This window comes from Bactrocera neohumeralis, chromosome 5, assembly GCF_024586455.1.
Source record: "Bactrocera neohumeralis isolate Rockhampton chromosome 5, APGP_CSIRO_Bneo_wtdbg2-racon-allhic-juicebox.fasta_v2, whole genome shotgun sequence".
Classification (NCBI taxonomy): Eukaryota; Metazoa; Arthropoda; class Insecta; order Diptera; family Tephritidae; genus Bactrocera; species Bactrocera neohumeralis.
The window spans coordinates 30998806-31018447 of record NC_065922.1 but is presented as its reverse complement, the minus strand read 5'-3'; the positions used below and the strand labels follow the sequence as shown (position 1 = coordinate 31018447).

Here is a 19642-nt window from a genome sequence, read left to right as displayed (position 1 = left end):
TTGAAAATCATCGCGTTGGCAGTAGAAAGATAGCAGAGGATCTCAACACATCTTATGACACGATTTGGGTGTGAAGCATGTCAATGATACATTTATACCAAAACACCGGAAAAAGAGAGGCTTGACAACATAGCTGAAGACCCCTAATTTATCAAACGCATCTTTACTAGTGAGGAGGCGTGGGTTTATGAATATGACGTCGAAACTGTCTAACAATCTATTCTTGCGAATGCCGCTCCAAAAAACACAGACACACATATTTGTGGAAAAACATCCATACACAGACGTACTCGGTTATCGAATTTTTCTATGACTATTCTAAATTAATGTGGCTGGATTTCGTTGAATATTCCTGTGATTTTAAATAACCCCATATTAATGTAATGGTGTTAAATCACATGATCTAGGGGTCAATTCTGTTCACCAAAACTAAAGAGTACACTACCAGGAAATCTCTGGGAAGAATTTAGTATACCGTCCCAGGATTTCAAGGATAAAAAGGATATGGTCGGATAGAGGAGATTCTCCTGATCACGAAGCCGCTTCCTGTGGCTATAACCATATATATTCGTGATTAGGATAATCTCCTCTATCCGACCATACCAATTTTTTCCCGAAATCCTGGGACGGTATACTAAAGCCGACCCAAATGTCTCATGCAGTAATTGAAGTTTCACAGGCTATATGACATGTGGCATCGTTTTGTTGAAACCACATATTGGCCACATCAATATCTTCCTATTTCGGTAATGTACACGATTCCAGCACCAATATCTCTCACTGCGACAAAACAAAAGCACGAAATGGTTTTATGATTGAAAAATTTATGTCTTTCAATATTTGGTTGCTTATTTTTGAATACAGAAATTGACCAGTCTCTCAATTAAACAAAAATATGGTTCAATTATGCCTTCAGCGCAACACCCACACCAAGCAGTGACACGTAGGGGATGCATTTGTTTTTGATAATCATATGAGGGTTTTCAGAACCGCATTTTGACGATTAATAAACCCATCAAGCGGAAAATGTGCTTCATCACATTTTGCCCGAAAAAACAGCATCTATTTGTTGATGAAATTTGCAATATTGTTTAATAATGAAGACACATTGTTCCAACATGTAACGCTTCACCTTTACTAAGCCCAAACTGTATTTACTGCATAAATGGCGGCAAATTTAAATCTTGCGTTAATTTTGAGACACCCTTTATATACATATATGTACATATATAATATGTACATATACATATACTATATATAATATGATTTTAACCGCAATAAAAGAGTCTTTTTGGAAACCACACATGCTTTTTACTTGACATTAAAAAAGTACCACATTGAAAAACCAAAACCGCGCATTTCAGTAGAAATGAAACTGGAAGTGCGCTAAAGATTTAAATGACAAAAAATCAGTGCCGAAAGTGATTCCAAGAAAATTCCACAAACACCAGCTGTCATTGTTTTAAGCAAATGATGCTATCGAGCGTTGTCACTCAAGCTGGTGAAACGATTCCAAATGACGTGTGTTAATTTTGTTGCTACTCAGACGAAAATAGCATTGCCGATGTGTAGGGGGTGACAAAGCCATAAACAGCAAAAGTAAACAAATGATAAATAAAAACAAGTAAGGAAGGGCTAAGTTCGGGTGTCACCGAATATTTTATACTCTCGCATGGTAAAGTGATAATCGAGATTTCATTATCCGTCATTTAAATATTTTTCAAATACCGTATTTTTTGTAAAGTTTTATTCCGCTCTCATCATTGGTTCCTAATGTTTATACTTGTATTATACAGAGAAGGCATCAGATGGAATTCAAAATAGCTTTATATTGGAAGAAGGCGTGGTTGTGAACCGATTTCAACCATATTTCGTACATGTCATCAGGGTGTTAAGAAAACATTATATACCGAATTTCATTGAAATCGGTCTAGTAGTTCCTGAGATATGGTTCTTGGTCCATAAGTGGGCGGCGCCACGCCCATTTTCAATTTTTAAAAAAAGCCTGGGTGCAGCTTCCTTCTGCCACTTCTTCCGTAAAATTTAGTGTTTCTGGCGTTTTTTATGAGTCGGTTAACGCACTTTTAGTGATTTTCAACATAACCATTGTATGGGAGGTGGGCGTGGTTATTATCCGATTTCTTCCATTTTTGAACTGTATATGGAAATGCCTGAAAAAAACGGCTCTGTAGAGTTTGGTTGACATAGCTATAGTAGTTTCCGAGATATGTACAAAAAACTTAGTAGGGGGCGGGGCCACGCCCACTTTTCCAAAACAATTGCGTCCAAATATGCCCCTCCCTAATGCGATCCCTTGTGCCAAATTTCACTTTAATATCTTTATTTATGGCTTAGTTATGACACTTTATAGGTTTTAGGTTTCCGCCATTTTGTGGGCGTGGCAGTTGGCCGATTTTGCCCATCTTCGAACTTAACCTTCTTATGGAGCCAAGGAATACGTGTACCAAGTTTCATCATGATATCTCAATTTTTACTCAAGTTACAGCTTGCACGGACGGACGGACAGACGGACGGACGGACAGACAGACATCCGGATTTCGACTCTACTCGTCGCCCTGATCACTTTGGTATATATAACCCTATATCTGACTCTTTTAGTTTTAGGACTTACAAACAACCGTTATGTGAACAAAACTATAATACTCTCGTTAGCAACATTGTTGCGAGAGTATTAAAATCTATTTTCTAGAAAGAAAATGTAGACAAAATAAATGTCTGGAAGAAACTATTTGTAGAAAATATATATTTGAGTTTTTTTTTATTATTTTAATTTTTTGATTGCAATGCGACTCAAGAGCAAACACTACAATCACTGAAATGCGAGTTAATTTAATTTTCAATCATTGATTGCGCAGACCAAAATTCCGATTTTTATTTGCCATATATGTATGTACATACATACATACGATATGCACACATTAAAGTACATGTAAGTGATAAAAACCCGCTTATAAGCAGCAATAAAAATTAAATTAACTGCGATTTGACTGCACGACTTTATACACGAATAAATGCATACATACATACATACGAGTATACGAATCTTGAAAAAAATCTACGACAGGCAGACACAGTTCAATTAATAAATTCATCATAAAGTATTTTGAAAAAAATCAGCATTCTGCCTTTAATTTGCGATTCAGTCGTGCGCAGCCGCAGCAATTCACCCAATTCACTTGCGCCTGCTTGCTGTTGTTGCTCGCTGACGGCAAAGTGCAATGCACCGTTGACTCAGACGCTACTGGAATTTTTGGCATGCGCGCGTCAATGTCTGCTTTTTGATTCGTTTATTTATTTATGTTTCGTATTAGTTGCGGAAATAGAAATGGCATGCGCAACAGCCGGCTAATTTACATAAGAAAATGCCGGCGTTTATTTTGCTTAATGAAACTCAGCGTTACTTTCTGTGTTGGAAGCGAATTTCGCAAAAATACACGTGCAAATGTCAGCCGAATAGCGTCTATTTTTGCTACGTCACCTATTATTAGCGATTGCTTTTGTTAAGCCTTAGCAACACACAACTGAATCATAGCGACGATTTAATTATGTCATTAGCGTCACAATGAATTGACATTTTCAAGTTTTTATTATACAATAAAAAATTGATTTTATAAATATGTGCATATTTGCTTATACACCAACACTATATGGTATGACACAATGTGATTGGTAGCACTGGAGAAATACGACTGCAATGACATACGAAAAGACTTTTTCGACAACCCAATATAAATATTTTTTTTTTATTTTTACAAAAAAACTATTACTAATTTTATGGTTAAATTTCCAACTGAAAGAGAGACTTCGAAGTCATCAACGAAACATGGTATAATTTTTTCAATTTTTACTTATTCAAAACCGAGATTTAGAGTTAGGTTACATCAGTCTGGCAAAAGCTGGACAGTTGAAAAGAAAGTGCATAGATGATTCCACCTCATTCTTTTTCATATAATTTTGCTACTTTGCATCGAAATGTAGTTGCTTGTAGCCTAACCGCATGTGACTCTTTTGGCCAGTGTCCAGTCAGACTACTTACCACTGCCACTGAACCTTGCTAAGGGCAAGTAGTTCAGAGAATACCTTGCATTCCAATTTGGATCCAAGAATATCGCAGCCGCACAAGCTTTGCCTGTTGATTAGCGCTTGCAAAGCTCTGGTAAAGTCTATATATCGTATGAATCGGATATGAGTGCTCTCTATAGCAAGCTCATCGATCCTGCAGTTTCCGACAATACCGCTATGGCCAGGAACCCAACCAAGTCGTATAAAACAAAGGCTTGTTGCTACTGACAAATAGGTTGACTAGTATGAAGCGCACTATCAGCAAGCTGAAGACCAAGTATTGTCGCTTAGCCATCGAAGTGAATACACGCCTCTCTAAAGGAAGCTGCTCTTCGGAGCAGTAGGTCTACTACAATTTTGATGACAGCCACCTTTGCTTGAAAATCACTGCATTGTTCTGACGGCCTGAAGCTAGAGTTGAAAGAGAGCTCCCGACAAGGTGCTATCTCTCCTTCCCTAAGCTTCGATCATTCGTGGAAAAGCTTATTGCGCCGCTTCTTCAGCAGCTTCGACCCATTTACATCAATTTCGATTAGTTTATAATGAATAAATTAAAATGTGTATAAGAAAATTTGCAACGGAAAACATTGCTCTGATCTTCACAAGGGAAGGAAATTATGAAACCCTTTCACACATTTTCATTTTTACACTTATTATAGAAAATACTTACATTAAGTAGCTCATGTATTGTTCTGTATACTTAACTAATGTAGTAAATTAACCTATAAAACCGGGTTTCTGATTTTGGCAGAAGTCTGCCATGACTTAGGGAGTATTTCATCAGATCAGCAGATGTTAAAAAAAAACCCATTATATGGATAGAGGAAGTTGCCGAACTTGGAGTCCTCCGATTGGATGTCTTTATTTATTTATTATAATTATCATGAGACAGCTCAACCAAATTTTGTTTAGTTTGGTCTTTGAAATATAAAGCTTGAAGTTAAAGTGGTGAAGCAACGTTAATATGAAAATAGCCAATCAACGAGTTTGACAGTTTTACCAACTTAATTCGAAACTAAATATGATAGACCTACATATTAACGAGGTAATAGTAGACCGATTATGTTCAATTTTAACTACTTGTTAACCATATTACTAAATTTTATCGAAATCGTTTTTGTAAGAAAATGTACGAGGAGACAGATAATTTGCAAGAACTGATCATACTGGAATTTCTGTAATGGTATTACATTTCTTCCTAAAACTACTGATTTTATATCTTAAAATGATTTCAATTGTTCAACAATTTACTTTAAAACTCAACTTAGCCACTATTAAGCTTTAAAAATATTCCTACGCATGTAGTATTTTATAATTCTCATGAGAAAATGAAATTTTGGGGTCATAACAATAAAATCCACTGTAATCGTTTTGCTTGAAGAAATACAGATGGCACACATTGCGTCACAATTTTTTTATGTTTTTACAGCTCTGACTAACAAACTTGTCTTCATGTCACAAAGAGATAAGAATTAATTTATTTTTTATTTTTCAAAATATTTGCATACACAAGTTTTTAAACAGATATGTAAGTATTTTTATGTTTTCTGCTAGATAAATAAATATTGTATATTTGCTTTAGAGTGAGACTGTTCATTTTATAAAGGCATACATACATACATTATATCAAGATGTACTATACATAATTCCCGCATGATATTTTCCAAAAACTATCATGAGACTAAAATGTTTACAGGTTTGGTGGTAAACAAAAAGTGATCAGTTTGAATTATTTTGAATTCGAAAATATTGGAAGTATTTTTCTGAAAAGTATAATTTAGTGTTTTAAAAGTTTTCAAATGATTTATTACCTATTGGACCAAATTGCTTCCAAGCGTGTTTCAGATTTTTAAGAATTATGGCTGCCAATAGAAGTACGTATATATAAGAACTTAAGAAAATCAAATATAACAGGTGATCCAAGTAGATGTACTTTTTCAATAGACTTTTTTTGGCAGATCGAACCTGAGACATGTCATGCTGACGTGTTATTTTTGTTCAACATTGTTTGGCATTTCATCATGGAAAGACTTATGTACGTCTGAACAACATTTACAAATCGTTCAACATTATTTCGAAATTTCAAGATCTGTAAAGAATGTGTTTCGCGCGCTTCGATCAACTTATGGTCAACATAATCGGCCTACTGAGCGCACTATTCGCAACGCCAACACCCATTTTGAGACTCAGCATTCATTATTTGATAATATCCAACAGAATAGACCACGTGCAGCACGGAGTGAAAAAATATAGCAGCCGTAGCTGAGAGTGTACAGGAAGACCGTGGAAAGTGCACCGGAAGATTTCACCACAACTCAGACTAAAGTATAGAACGACCAGCGACTGGCGCATCTTAAGTCGAGATCTCAAATTGAAAGAGTACAAAACAGAGCTTGTGCAAAAACTGAAGCCGCTCGACCATAACAAGAGACCTCGATTTGCTCTACGGGCTTCTGGAAAGTTCAAAGAAGATCCCACGTTCTCGTGACTAATTTTGTTTAGTTTTGGTGTTTGTGAGCCGATGGAATCATCGGTCCATATTTCTTCAGAAATGAACGATATGCCGATGAGAACGTAACCTTTAATTGAAGCCTGTGATCTCGGGGACATTTGGTTTCAACAAGATGGCACCACTTTCCACACATCGCATCAATCAATGAACTTCAGTGAGCAAATAATTTCATATTTTAGGCTGGCCGATTGGCGACCAAGATCGTGTGATATCACACCGTTAAACTCTTTCCTGTGGGGATATATAAAGTCTAAAGTCTGTGCGGACAATCCCGCTTCGACTCAGGCCTTGGAAATAAGCAGTTAATTTTACGTGTCAAGATCGTGTGATATCACACCGTTAAACTTATTTCTGTGGAGATATGTAAAGTTTAAAGTCTATACGGACAGGCTTTGGAGCAAAACATCACGTGTGTCATTCGCCAGTTAACAGTCAAAATGCCTGAACGAGTCGTCGAAAATTGGGCACAACGGATGGATCATCTGAGACGTAGTCGCGGCCAATATTTGAAAGAGATAATCCTAAAAAAATAAATGCCAAAGAATGTTCTTTCGAATGATAATAGATTACTTCATTAAATTTGAAGTTTTGTATATTTTCTTTAAAAAGTAAGGAACCTGAAATGATCACCTTTTACACAATAATTTTTCAAATAAACGTATTCATAAGCGCAACATAACCTTTCTTATATATAGAGCAAAAAATTGAGTTGCATGAACTCAAGAACCATTAAATTCTTATGAGAAATTCTTGAATGATATATAAAAAGGAGCATAATATGCATCGTTGATTAAGTAGTTCATAAAATTGCACTTCACCATTATTACTAAGAATTTACGAATTACTAATGAAAAGTTCTAATTAAATTTTGCATATTCTTTCTTCTCTACTTGCAGCTGATATGAACTTGCAACAGCCTTTGATGTTTCTACGTCGCATATCAGCATACAATTGCACTTTATTAGTGATTCATTTTCTCCATAACTCAAACAACAATAACAACGATTGACCTACGGAATTTTGCACTTTGAATACAGAAAATTCGCTTTCGGTTTTTTTCTGTTTATGACTCACTGCCTTTTCCGTATCGGCGCTGCTTTCAGCAAGAACAAATAATTCAAGGACTTACACTATACAACAAACTGCCAATAAACTATTTATTAAATATTTTATACATCCTGATCCAGACACAGAGCAAACTAAGCAATTTTCCACACATCATTACGTCACTTAGACATAATTAATGCAACAAAATGTATAAGTTGCTAGCCGGTTTAAAATCCTATCTGAAATGGCAGCCCATTCAGACGGACAATGCCATCTTCCGCCTGCACAACTCATTTACGACCGTGTTGCTGCTCACCTGCAGTATGATCATTACGGCCACACAATTTGTAGGTCATCCGATCAGTTGCATAGTGAGTGGCATACCGACTCACGTGGTGAATACGTTCTGTTGGATCCATAGCACATTTACGATGCCAGACGCATTCAAGCGACAGGTGAGTGAGAATCATTTACAATTACCACATATGCATCAATTCTTATCTACTCAAGTAGATTTTACGTAAGCGTGTTCATATGTTTATGAGTTTAGTATACCGCGATGATATTGTGTTACCATCGCCTAAAGGCGGGTTCTCATATTTATGTACGTACATATAAGTTTCATGTAAAGCTCGATTCATAATATCTAGGTGTATGTTACTAAGTGAGCGTTTGCATATCATAGGGTAAAAATACATATTTACATAGTTGCATATAAGTTATTTAAAGAAAAGACAGTATAATAATCGCATCTACACTCGTATAAGACGCGTTTTGCCTTTTGCGAAGAGCACATAGAGACGCAATCAAGAGTAGTGAAATACGAACTGCGATCGTTTGATTGACGTAAATTAATACTCAGAGAGTTTACGCCGTAGCTGAGAGAAACCAAAAATCACAAAAACTACTTATATGGAAGTTTCTGAGTTAGAAAGCGAACTGCAGTTCATCCACTAATTTTATAAACACTTATCTCTAATAACAGATGCATCTTATAAACAAATATAAAGGAGTCTTTGAGATTTACAGAGCTTTAAGTTCCAACCAAAAAAATTCAAGATTTTTTTAAAACAATATTGAACAAATATAATTTTTATTATGCAGAGAAATTTTAATTTTTGAGTCATGAAGAAATGCTGGATATAGATTTCAAAGAATTCAAAAGACTAACAAAAATATTATGTAAGGCGCCTGGTGTATAGATGCCTGTCTACTAGACATGGCTGCTATAAGAGGATGGAAAACAATGAAGCTGAAATATATTCATACAAAATTCGTATTTGAATTAAAGATTTCTAGAAATAGTAGGGATGATGCTCTGGAAAAATTAGTAAAAAAAAAAAACAAAATTCGTTGAAGACACTTAAATTACACTTACTGCCCTTTTAAACATAGCACCTGTGGACATTGTGGTCAGTTGTTTTGCTGCGAACAGCGCTCCAAGGTCAGTGAAGTTTGGCATATGAAGGGGTCCGAACAAAGACACCCCGAAATTCCCTCTTCCGTTAACTGAATTGCTGGAAACTTAAATCACTTCGTCACAGAAGCTATTCATGGCGACTTTTCCTCTACTCACATACCGACGAAGCATATGTGAATGGGGAGGAGTCGCTAGAGAAGATACGCAAGGGCACTTTTCACGGATGGGTTGAAGCTTGGAGGGAAAGTTGTAGGGGGATATTTCTGAAAGAAGTTCTCCGACAATCTTAAATTTGGCTAGCGGACCAATGTAGTATTTTTCAAGGAGAAGTGGATGCTATTAAAGTAGCGGTAGGCGTACTGCTTCGAAGTACAGCGCCTTTCAGGGAGGTGAGCAAAGACTCTGACAGCAGAGCGACAATACTAGTGCTGAGCTAGCTAACTATGCGCTTAAAGCTAGTCAAGGAATGCATGTATTCACTAGAAACTTGATGCTGCCTCAGAGTTGGAGCTCCATTGGCGTCTGACGTTCTAGCACTGGTCCACGAAAGGTCCGTGTACTTAGCAGTTGTTGGCCTTATGACCTAGAGTAGAAAATTAACAAAGTTCATCTTGCTGCAATCGTAGGGCTTTTTACTGGACATCGTCTAAAAGCATTCATGCGGCAAGGCTAAAGGCTAAACCAAGCAAGTTTTCAAAGCTGTATGGAGTATGGTGAGTTTGAAATATCCAGGTATTGTTGAGCATTTGTAAGATTGATGTTAAAACATCTTGGCAGCTTTACCTTCGGCGAACCAGGAAACAGGCCTATCTATTTTTAAGGCGTTTTAAACCCCTAAGGATCGACTTCATAACCTATCCTAAATGCATACATACAGAACAAAAGTAATCGGTACTATCAACGATCCAGAGTGGCATAGTGGACACTGGTATTAATTAATTTATTTATTTTATTTTTTTCTTTAATTAAATAATGGAAATGAAAAGAAGAGGTATTATCACAACTGAATATAAAATCAATATTTGACAAGCAACACTTGACCTCAATGGTTTGTAATATATGTATGTATGTAATCGGCTTATGTGTTTAACTATATATTTATATAATTTGCATACACGTTTTTAATGAAAATGAAGAAGTGGTGGATTTATGAATTATTAAAAACACGCTGCTTTCCGATACCGATCAAACACCGCACACGAGCGAATACCTAACAAATATATGCATATAAATATATAATGGATGTTGCATATATGAAACAGTATGTACATATATAAACATTATAATGATAGTAGCGCCGTTGAATTGAATTTTAAGCAGCTAAGCAGACATGCCCCTATCCATGTACCGGCACTGCCGGCTGTTGTGGTCTCAGTACAATGAAACCGCACAGCTTTGTTGGGGGCCAGCATTTTTTGTTTGCTTTCGCAATACCAGAAGTACAAAAAATATATAAACAAAACACTAAAAAAGAGTGCTTATACAAGAAATAAAGGAAATGTCTGAAAAAAAAAGATTTGAATTTTGCGCGGCATGTTTCGTATTGTGTATGTTGGCGCACATCTATAGTACTTCATAAAAGAACTATTCTAATTCATTGTAAGTCTGCAAGAGGAAACGCGAAACCCTCAAGCAGCAATCAAACTTTGTTGGTTAACGCGCACCGCCTCAAAGTATTTAGTAAGTGCTTCGCGGAATGGGAAATTGGATACCTGTGGTGGCGCGCATGCGTCTAGGTCGGGTTGTGTTGGGCACAGTATTTACAGACATACAAAAGTTTGTACGTATTTATATGAAATACTTGTGCTTGTGAAGATTTTAATTTAACTTGAATTTGCGTAGTTGACAGGGGCAAGTGTTTGCTTTTTACATGTTCAATGATTTGTACTTTTTATTGCGCAGTCTTTGAGGTAACTGAAAGCAAAATAGGCCACGTATTATAAAAAAGAGAGATAAGAAGTCGAAAATCATCCAAGGTGGGGTTGTCCTAAGGATTTTTCTAAAACAGGACGAACTCCTGCTCGAAGTCCAGATTTAAATCCCATAGAAAATCGATGGGATCTTTTAGAAAAAAGACGGAGTCAGCGCCATTTTACTAGCAAAATCCAAATGGAACAGATACTAATGGAAGAATGGTATAATATAGACCCATTCATAACAAGAAAGTTGGCCAAATCAATACTTAAACATCTTAGTAGTCCGAGTGCTGAAAAAGCTTTCATGCCATCAGAAACTTTTTTCGGAGGTCCTTCTAGAAATGTGCTACGGAATCAAGAGACAATTTTTCAAAATGAATCGCAGATTATTAAACTACATAACCTTGAAGTCATTGAACAAACAACGACATATTTTTTCGTTGTGTTGAAAATCTCAAAAAGTGATGATTTGCAGAAATATTAATTTTTTGTTTCCATTTGAAGAAAATTGCTACAGAGTCGCATAGAATGCTTGTCGAGGTTTATGGTGATCATGCTCTATCAGAAGCAATATGCTAAAGATGATTTCACCGATTCAGAGATAATGATTTTGATGTTGGAAATGAAAAACGTGGAAGACCACCAAACAAATTTGAAGACGCCGAACTGCAAGCAATATTTGATGAAGATTGAGTCAAAAGCAAATGGCAGCCATGTTAAATGCTGCTCAACACACAATTTCAGACCATTTGAAAGCTAAAAGAAAGATCCAAAAGTGTGGAAACTGGGTGCCCCATGAATTGAATGACAGATAAATGAAAAACCAAGAAAACACTTGTGAAATTTTGCTTCAAAGACACGAAAGAAAATCAATTTTACATCGAATTGTCACTGGCGATGAAAAATGGATTTATTTTATGGATCTTAAACCGAGAAAATCATGAATTAATCCGGAGCAACCATTAACATCGACTGCAAAATCAGATCGATTCAGTAAGAAGGCAATGCTCTGGGTTTTGTGGGAACCTGGGGAAACTGCTAATACTAATCGCATTGACCGAAAAACGACCAGAATGTGCCAGAAGGCACGGAAAAGTAGTTTGGTTACACGACATTGCACCTGCACACAAGACAAAATCGGTTCAGAATACAATTAAATTACTTGGCTTGGAGCTGCTACCCCACCTGCCGTATTCACGAGACTTAGTTCCTTCCGATTACCATTTGTTCTCATCGAAGAGACACGCATTGGTTGAGCAGCACTTCGATTCCTACGCAGAGGCCGAGACATTATTATTCCATCAGTTTTCTTGTTTCTCGGCGAAAAGCTGCGATAAGTAATTTTCACAGGCTTCTCTTGAAGCGAACTGTACTCCATTAAGGGAGTTCTGCATAGAACGAAACAAATGGTAGTCAGATGTTGCAAGGCCAAGGCTATATGGTGGATGCATCGTACTTCCAGCTAAGCTCTCACAGTTTTTGCCGAGTCATCAAAGATGCGTGTGGTCTAGCGTTGTCCTGATGATTTATTTTCATAATAATTAAATGAAGCTTAAAATCTCATCTTTCCAACACTATATGGTATGACACAATGTGATTGGTAGCACTGGAGATATACGACTCCAACGGCATCTATTGACAAAATACGAAAAGACTTTTTCGACTACCCAATATTTTTACGATTAAAATTTAAATTCAAAATAAATAAAATTTACCACGCCCTAGAAATTTTTTCTAGACAAAGAAACAAAATGCAACAACATGCGTGTGCCCTAATTAATAGACGCGTTGCGCATGCGCAACCGATTGCAGGTTAGGTGAAAATTAAAAGAAGTTAGGTGTGTCGAAGAGAGCTGAATAATAATTATTATGCAAACGAATGCAGTTAATTTTAGCGCAGAAGAGAAAAAAAATCTTATATTTTTTAAATGAGATCCACGCATAGCAATAAATATTACGCCTTCGTAAAAACTACGTAAATTTCTTTATAAACAATGTACATCGCTTTTAACCGTTTAGTAACAAAAACGACTACAATTTCTCTAATCTCCAACAGGTCGGCCGTGAAGTTGCTCATCCTGGTGTTGCCAATGATTTCAACGATGAGGATGCCAAGAAATACTACACATACTACCAATGGGTCTGCTTCGTACTCTTCTTTCAGGTAAGTGATTGCCACAAAAAAAAAAAATAAACTCACAAATAAAATAAAGTAATAAATTACGGCCAGCAATGCCAATTGTTGCAAACATCTCGAGCAGCAACATCATCAGTAGAAGCAACAGCAAAATAAATGTTGCCTTTTAAGGCTAAACAATTTCTGTGCTTAACAGACTCAATCCAGCGTACATACCCCCCTTTGGTTAGACGTCACTCAGCCTTTGCCTGTTGTGAAAGCGAAAGAAAATGTGGCGATCTTGCCACAATAATGGGCTGTCAAGTGATCTCGTTGATTGGTTGAAACTGTTGTTGCCTTTTGTGGTGACTCGTGTGTGTGCGTGTGTGTGTGTGAAGCAAAACTGTCGCAAGCGCATTGCTGTGGGCATTTTTCTTATTTTGCTGTTTGCTGTTACTGGCGAGTTGTTAGAAAATATCAGCAACATATTTGGTGTGGGCACCCGAGCTGCGCACTGTCGAACATCGAACATGCCGAGCAGTAGAAATGTGTTTGCCTGAAGCCATTGTCTGATGACTTATTTGATGAGAATGAATGGCATTCGAGTTTGGAGAAGAAAAAATATTGTAATGATCAGAATGCGGGTACTAATCAACGTCCAACTCGAAGAACTGCACTATGCGCATGTGCAAGGATGAACAGTTAAATGCTGAAAATATGATATATAGATTCCGTTTGCACCGAAGCTATAATACCCTTAACAGTTGCAATTTTTATGGTATATGGTATACAAATATTTTTATCAGAATTTTAATCGTTCAGTTTGTACGGCAGCTATATGCTATAGTGGTCCGATCTGGAAGTTTACGAACAATAAAATATGCCAAATTTCGTGAAGATATCTTTTCAAAAAAGAGCGCTTTTCATACAACGGCTTGAATTTGATTGTTTGGTTTGTATGGCAGCTATATGTTATAGCAGTCCGATCTAAACAATATCCCCGGAGATTATAGCGCTGTTTTGTATAATGATATTTGCAAAATTCCGTCAAGATACATTGAAAAGTTTTCCATACAAAGACTTTATATTCATCGATCACTTTCTATGACAGCTATATCCTATAGTGGTCCGATACCAATGCATTCGACAAAATAGCAGCTTCTTAGAGAGAAAAGGACTTCTGCGAAATTCCAGTTCGATATCTCAAAAGTTAAGCAACGAATTCGCCGACATACATAGCCAAATCGACTCAGCTCGCCATACAGATCACTTATAAGTATATAAGTTCGCCGTTGCTTTCCTTAGGGTGGTACAAAATCCATAGCAAACTTAATATAGGGTAGTCGAAAAAGTCGTTTCAATCGTACATCTCCAGTGCTACCAATCAAATTGTGTCATACTATAAAGTGTTCAAAGGAAAGGTGAGATTTCAAGCTTCATTTAGCCAAAAAATTAAATTCGGGGAAGTTTGAAAAAAAGTTACAGCTGTTCAAAAATGAGTGAAAATAATGAAGAAATTCGCCATATTTTGAAATTTTTGTATAAAAAAAAGAAAAATGCCATGCAATACACCAATGAAATTTGTGAAGTTTACGGATATCATTTCGTGTAGCACAACAATGGTTCGCTCGCTTGCGTTCGGGAAATTTCGATGTAAAAAATGCACCTGGCTCTGATTGACCTATCGTTGAAAAAGTCGATGAAATTATAGAAAAGATTGACCAGACCAGACCTGATCACATGAGCAGCTATAACATCGCTAAGGAACTTAACATTAATCATCAAACTGTTTTGAACCATTTAAAAAAGGCTGGCAACAAAAATAAGGCTCGATCTTGGGTACCACACGAATCATTCGGAGCAAATGGTAACAGGAGACAAAAAGTGGATCAAATACGACAATAATGTGCGAAAAAGACCATGGTCCAAGCGCAGTGAAGCTCAACAAATGATCGCAAAGCCAGGATTGACTCCTCGAAAGGTTATGCTAAGTGTTTGGTGGGATTGGAAAGGAATCATCCACTATGAGCTGCTCCAGCCTGGTCGAACGAATTGATTCTACATTTTACTGTCAACAACCGATGAGATTGAAGCAAGCAATCGAAAAAATGGCCAGAATTGATCAACAGAAAGGGCTTCGTCTTCCATCAGGACAACGCTAGATCACACACATGTTTGATGACTCGGCAAAAGCTGGGAGAACTTGGCTGGGAAGTTTTGATGCATCCACCATATAGCCCTGACCTTGTACCATCGGACTACTATTTGTTTCGGTCAATGCAGAACTCCCTTAATGAAGTTGGCTTCAAGAGAAATCTGTGAAAATTACTTGTCACAGTTTTTCGCCGAGAAGCAAGAAAAGTTTTACCCTGATGGAATGTCTCTAGCGAAAAAATGACAAAAAGTGATCGACCAAAATGTATCATTTGGTTCATTAAAGTTAATTATAAATATAAAAAAAGAATTAGAAGTTTGATTAGAAGTAGGAAAAGAATTTTTGGACTACCCTATAAAAACTTGATTAAATTTTTTAAAGCAAAAATAAAAACAATTCATAATAGTTAGACAAGGGTTGGAAAAAAATAACAAAAAAAAAGTAATAATTACAAAACCAACTGTGATGTTCATGACGTTGACCTCTTAGCACGTGCAATTGTCTATACATACATACATATATACATATATTATTGAAAACTACCGAAACTACTCACTTAAGCTGTCAAATTGAGTGGAGTATACATCAAAATCACAATAACCATAAGAAAGAGGTCACGAGCACAGCATTTTAATGAGTATGAAAGCTTCCAAATTTGAATACAAAAATATATCGGCGAGGAATAATAGTAAGGTAAATAGTTGAAAGCAGATATGATAGCAAAAAAAACGCCTTGAAAATACGCAGCTCATAATCATAAAACAAACGGGTGCGCACGCGCATATTGAAATGCTTGTCAAGCTTTTTTGCATTTGATTGATCACGAAAAAAACAAATGCCTTGCAATCATTTAAAATGAAAGCTAAAAAGACTGGCGTAACAATTGAGAAATGAAAATGAATTGAAGTTTAATTCGAAAGTACCGTTGTTAGCTAGGTACATAAGTAAACCAAGGTGATCGGAGGTGAACGCTGAGCACTTTTGGCACATTTGCGCAATAAAATATCCACAATTATATTTTTCACAGCTTCGCCACATCAAAAACATATACAAATGCGAGTACATGAAGGCCCCCAGCGGCTGTTAGTGCCATATAAAATTTATTTCGTATCCAATTAACGATCATAATTTCGTGATTTTCTGTAGACGACCTGTGCGACTCAAGATTACTCACATACATATAACTACAGACATATGTATGTGTGGCTTCGGGAGCTTCAGAACAACGCCACACTCCTCTGGCTCTTGCTTGAGAATGATTACTTAAACGCGCTATTCGAAAAAAGTTTCAATTTCATATCAATTGAGTTTAATTGAGTGCGTACAGTGACTCCGAAATTCTCAGCGCGCACGTTTTGTAAAAAATATGAACAAACACAAACATATTTCTAGATTTCTCTGTATGTGTGCGTAAGCGTGGCTCATCAAATAGATTTTGGTTTGTGTCTTGTGTGTCTCTGGCCGTTTGACATAATAATAAAATTTTACTAAGTAACCAAGTTGAAGAAAATGCTTTTGTGCTTACTAGCATACATATATGTATGTATGTTTATGTATGCTATATAATACTCTACACATACATAGCTATCAACGACATAATGAGGCTATCATCCGGTTGAAATGCAGTAAACCGCAAATGAAAGAAATAGAGCCACACTATAGTGTACTTGTACATATGTATACATGCATATGTATGTCTGTATGTATGTATGTTTGTAATCGCAATTGTGCTCAATTTAATCACAAAGACACCTTAGTTGTTGTTGCATGACAAATTAGGTTTTGTGTGTTGGCTTAGATGGCAATTTAAGTGATCTTGCAATGAAGCGAAAATAAAATCATTAAGGTGTAGTTGTGGACAAGTGTATTCTCGTGATCTTATAAGTACATGAAAAGAAGAAACTTTCCAGGTTACTATGGAACTTAATTAGCGGGTTATAATAACAAGTGATCTTTTAATGCGCTTATAATAGCAGAAATATTGACCGGAGGAACATCTATTTGAATTAGTTGGAAATTGAAACTGTCTTATGGGATATTTTATGTACTACAACATCTGATCAAATTTGACCCGGACTGACAAAAAAAAATACATTTGCACCCTTTTTAATGCAGATACTTATTAATGCCTTTAGAGTAGGCTTCTGAGCCAATACAAATATTGGGTTATTTGGTAGATAAATGGACATCATATTCATAAACCCACGTCTCTTCAACAGTAGTGATATATTTCATGAATTTGGAGTCCTTAGCTACGTTGTCAACCCCCCAAATAACTTTGAGGAATGCTGCCGAGTCGACAGTCCTTCGACGGGTTTATACTACTATGAGCAAAAAATATTATGACTTAGTTCATAATTATTAAATTCTAAATTTATTCTTCAAAATCTATGTCGTCCGCCTCAAAGTATTCCTCGTGGCCCCAACGTTTGTGCCAACATTTTTTCCAATAAGTTGTTAAAGTCTATTTCCGGAATAATCTTCAATTCATGTAGCGATTCACGCTTACTTAGTGTCGTCAAAATGGTTTTCCCGGAGCGGTCGTTTGAGTTTGCTGAATAGTCAGGAGTTTTTCAGATCTAAATCAGGCGAATACAATGATTGCGGCACGATTTTGGTTGAAAATTTGGTGAAAACTTACGAAGAATCAATGCAGACATACTGCATGCGACGGTGCATTATCGTGGTGCAAAAACCAAGAGTTGTTGGTCCATAATCCTGGCCTCTTTTAACGATTAGCTTCGCGCAAACGACGCCTAAAACTCAAATAGTATTCCTTGTTGACAGTCCGACTGGTCAAAGGGAACTCGATAATCGAAGAAAACTGCGAACATAACTTTGATTTTTGACCTACTTTGACCTGGTTTTTTCGGCTTCAGCTCACCTTTCGCCACGATATTCGGCCGATTGATCGTCTGTTTCCGGGTCGAAAGCATGGATCCAAGACTCGTCGCCAGTTATAGTACGTTTCCTGAAATTCTGGTCGTCGAAAAGCATTGTTTCACAGGCGTTAATGCGACGCTGTTTATCGAAAAAAATTAAATCAATATTTCCTTTTTCTTAGGCCCAATTTATCTTTCAAAATAATTTCACTGACCCTTCCGATATTCTAACGATTGCAGTAAGATCTCAGACTGTTAATCGCCGATTCTCAAACACCAATTCCTTTATTTTATTGACGTGTTGATTATCAGTTGATGTTGATGGCGATCATGGAGTGGTTCGTCGACAATGCGTTTTCGACCCTCTTTGAATTTTTTGTATCATCCTGAACGTTTCGGCACCTTGCTTTTCTTCCTCATACATTAGTTAGGTTTGCATTGTGACCTAACGTCTATTTACTTCTTATTCGGATATATAGCCTGGATACTGATGTGCAGTCTAGAAACAGTTACTGGTGAATTTCCGGCTCAATGTCTGTTTTATTTTATGTTGAACAGGTGTTGATTATCATTCCCATTGATGTTGATGTCACCGAACATTTTATATCGCATGGTAAAGTGATAATCGAGATTTCATTATCCGTCATTTACATATTTTTCAAATACCGTATTTGTGTAAAGTTTTATTCCGCTATCATCATTGGTTCCTAATGTTTATACTCATATTATACAAAGAAGGCATCAGATGGAATTCAAAATAGCTTTATATTGGAAGAAGGCGTGGTTGTGAACCGATTTCAGCCATATTTCGTACATGTCATCAGGGTGTTAAGAAAACATTATATACCGAATTTCATTGAAATCGGTCTAGTAGCTCCTGAGATATGCTTCTTGGTCCATAGTGTACATTTTCAATTTTTAAAAAAAGCCTAGCTTTCGGCCACTTCTTCCGTAAAATTTAGTGTTTCTGACGTTTTTTGTTAGTCGGTTAACGCACTTTGAGTGATTTTGAACATAACCTTTGTATGGGAGGTGGGCGTGGTTATTATCCGATTTCTTCCATTTTTGAACTGTATATGGAAATACCTGAAGAAAACGACTCTGTAGAGTTTGGTTGACATAGCTATAATATTTTCCGAGATATGTACAAAAAACTTAGTAGGGGCGGGGCCACGCCCACTTTTCCAAAAAAACACAAATATGTTCCTCCCTAATGCGATCCTTTGTGCCAAATTTCACTTTAATATCTTTATTTATGGCTTAGTTATGACACTTTATAGGTTTTCGGTTTCCGCCATTTTGTGGGCGTGGCAGTGGGCCGATTTTGCCCATCTTCGAACTTAACCTTCTTATGGAGCCAAGGAATACGTGTACCAAGTTTCATCATGATATCTTAATTTTTACTCAAGTTACAGCTTGCACGGACGGACGGACGGATAGGCAGACATCCGGATTTCAGCTCTACTCGTCACCCTGATCACTTTACAGGACTTACAAACAACCGTTATGTG

At 36.7% G+C, this 19642-nt stretch overlaps 1 protein-coding gene across 1 annotated transcript in view; it reads left to right on the top strand.

The window, feature by feature from the left end:
- The window catches only part of LOC126759540 (innexin inx1), a 36853-nt gene that overhangs the window by 13992 nt on the left and 3219 nt on the right, over positions 1 to 19642 (top strand). Inside the window, exons 2-3 of the mRNA XM_050474405.1 lie at positions 7492 to 8097; positions 13035 to 13142. Of these exons, the coding sequence (XP_050330362.1) occupies positions 7849 to 8097; positions 13035 to 13142 (357 nt within the window). The 5' untranslated portion in view covers positions 7492 to 7848. The remainder of the gene's footprint in view (positions 1 to 7491; positions 8098 to 13034; positions 13143 to 19642) is intronic.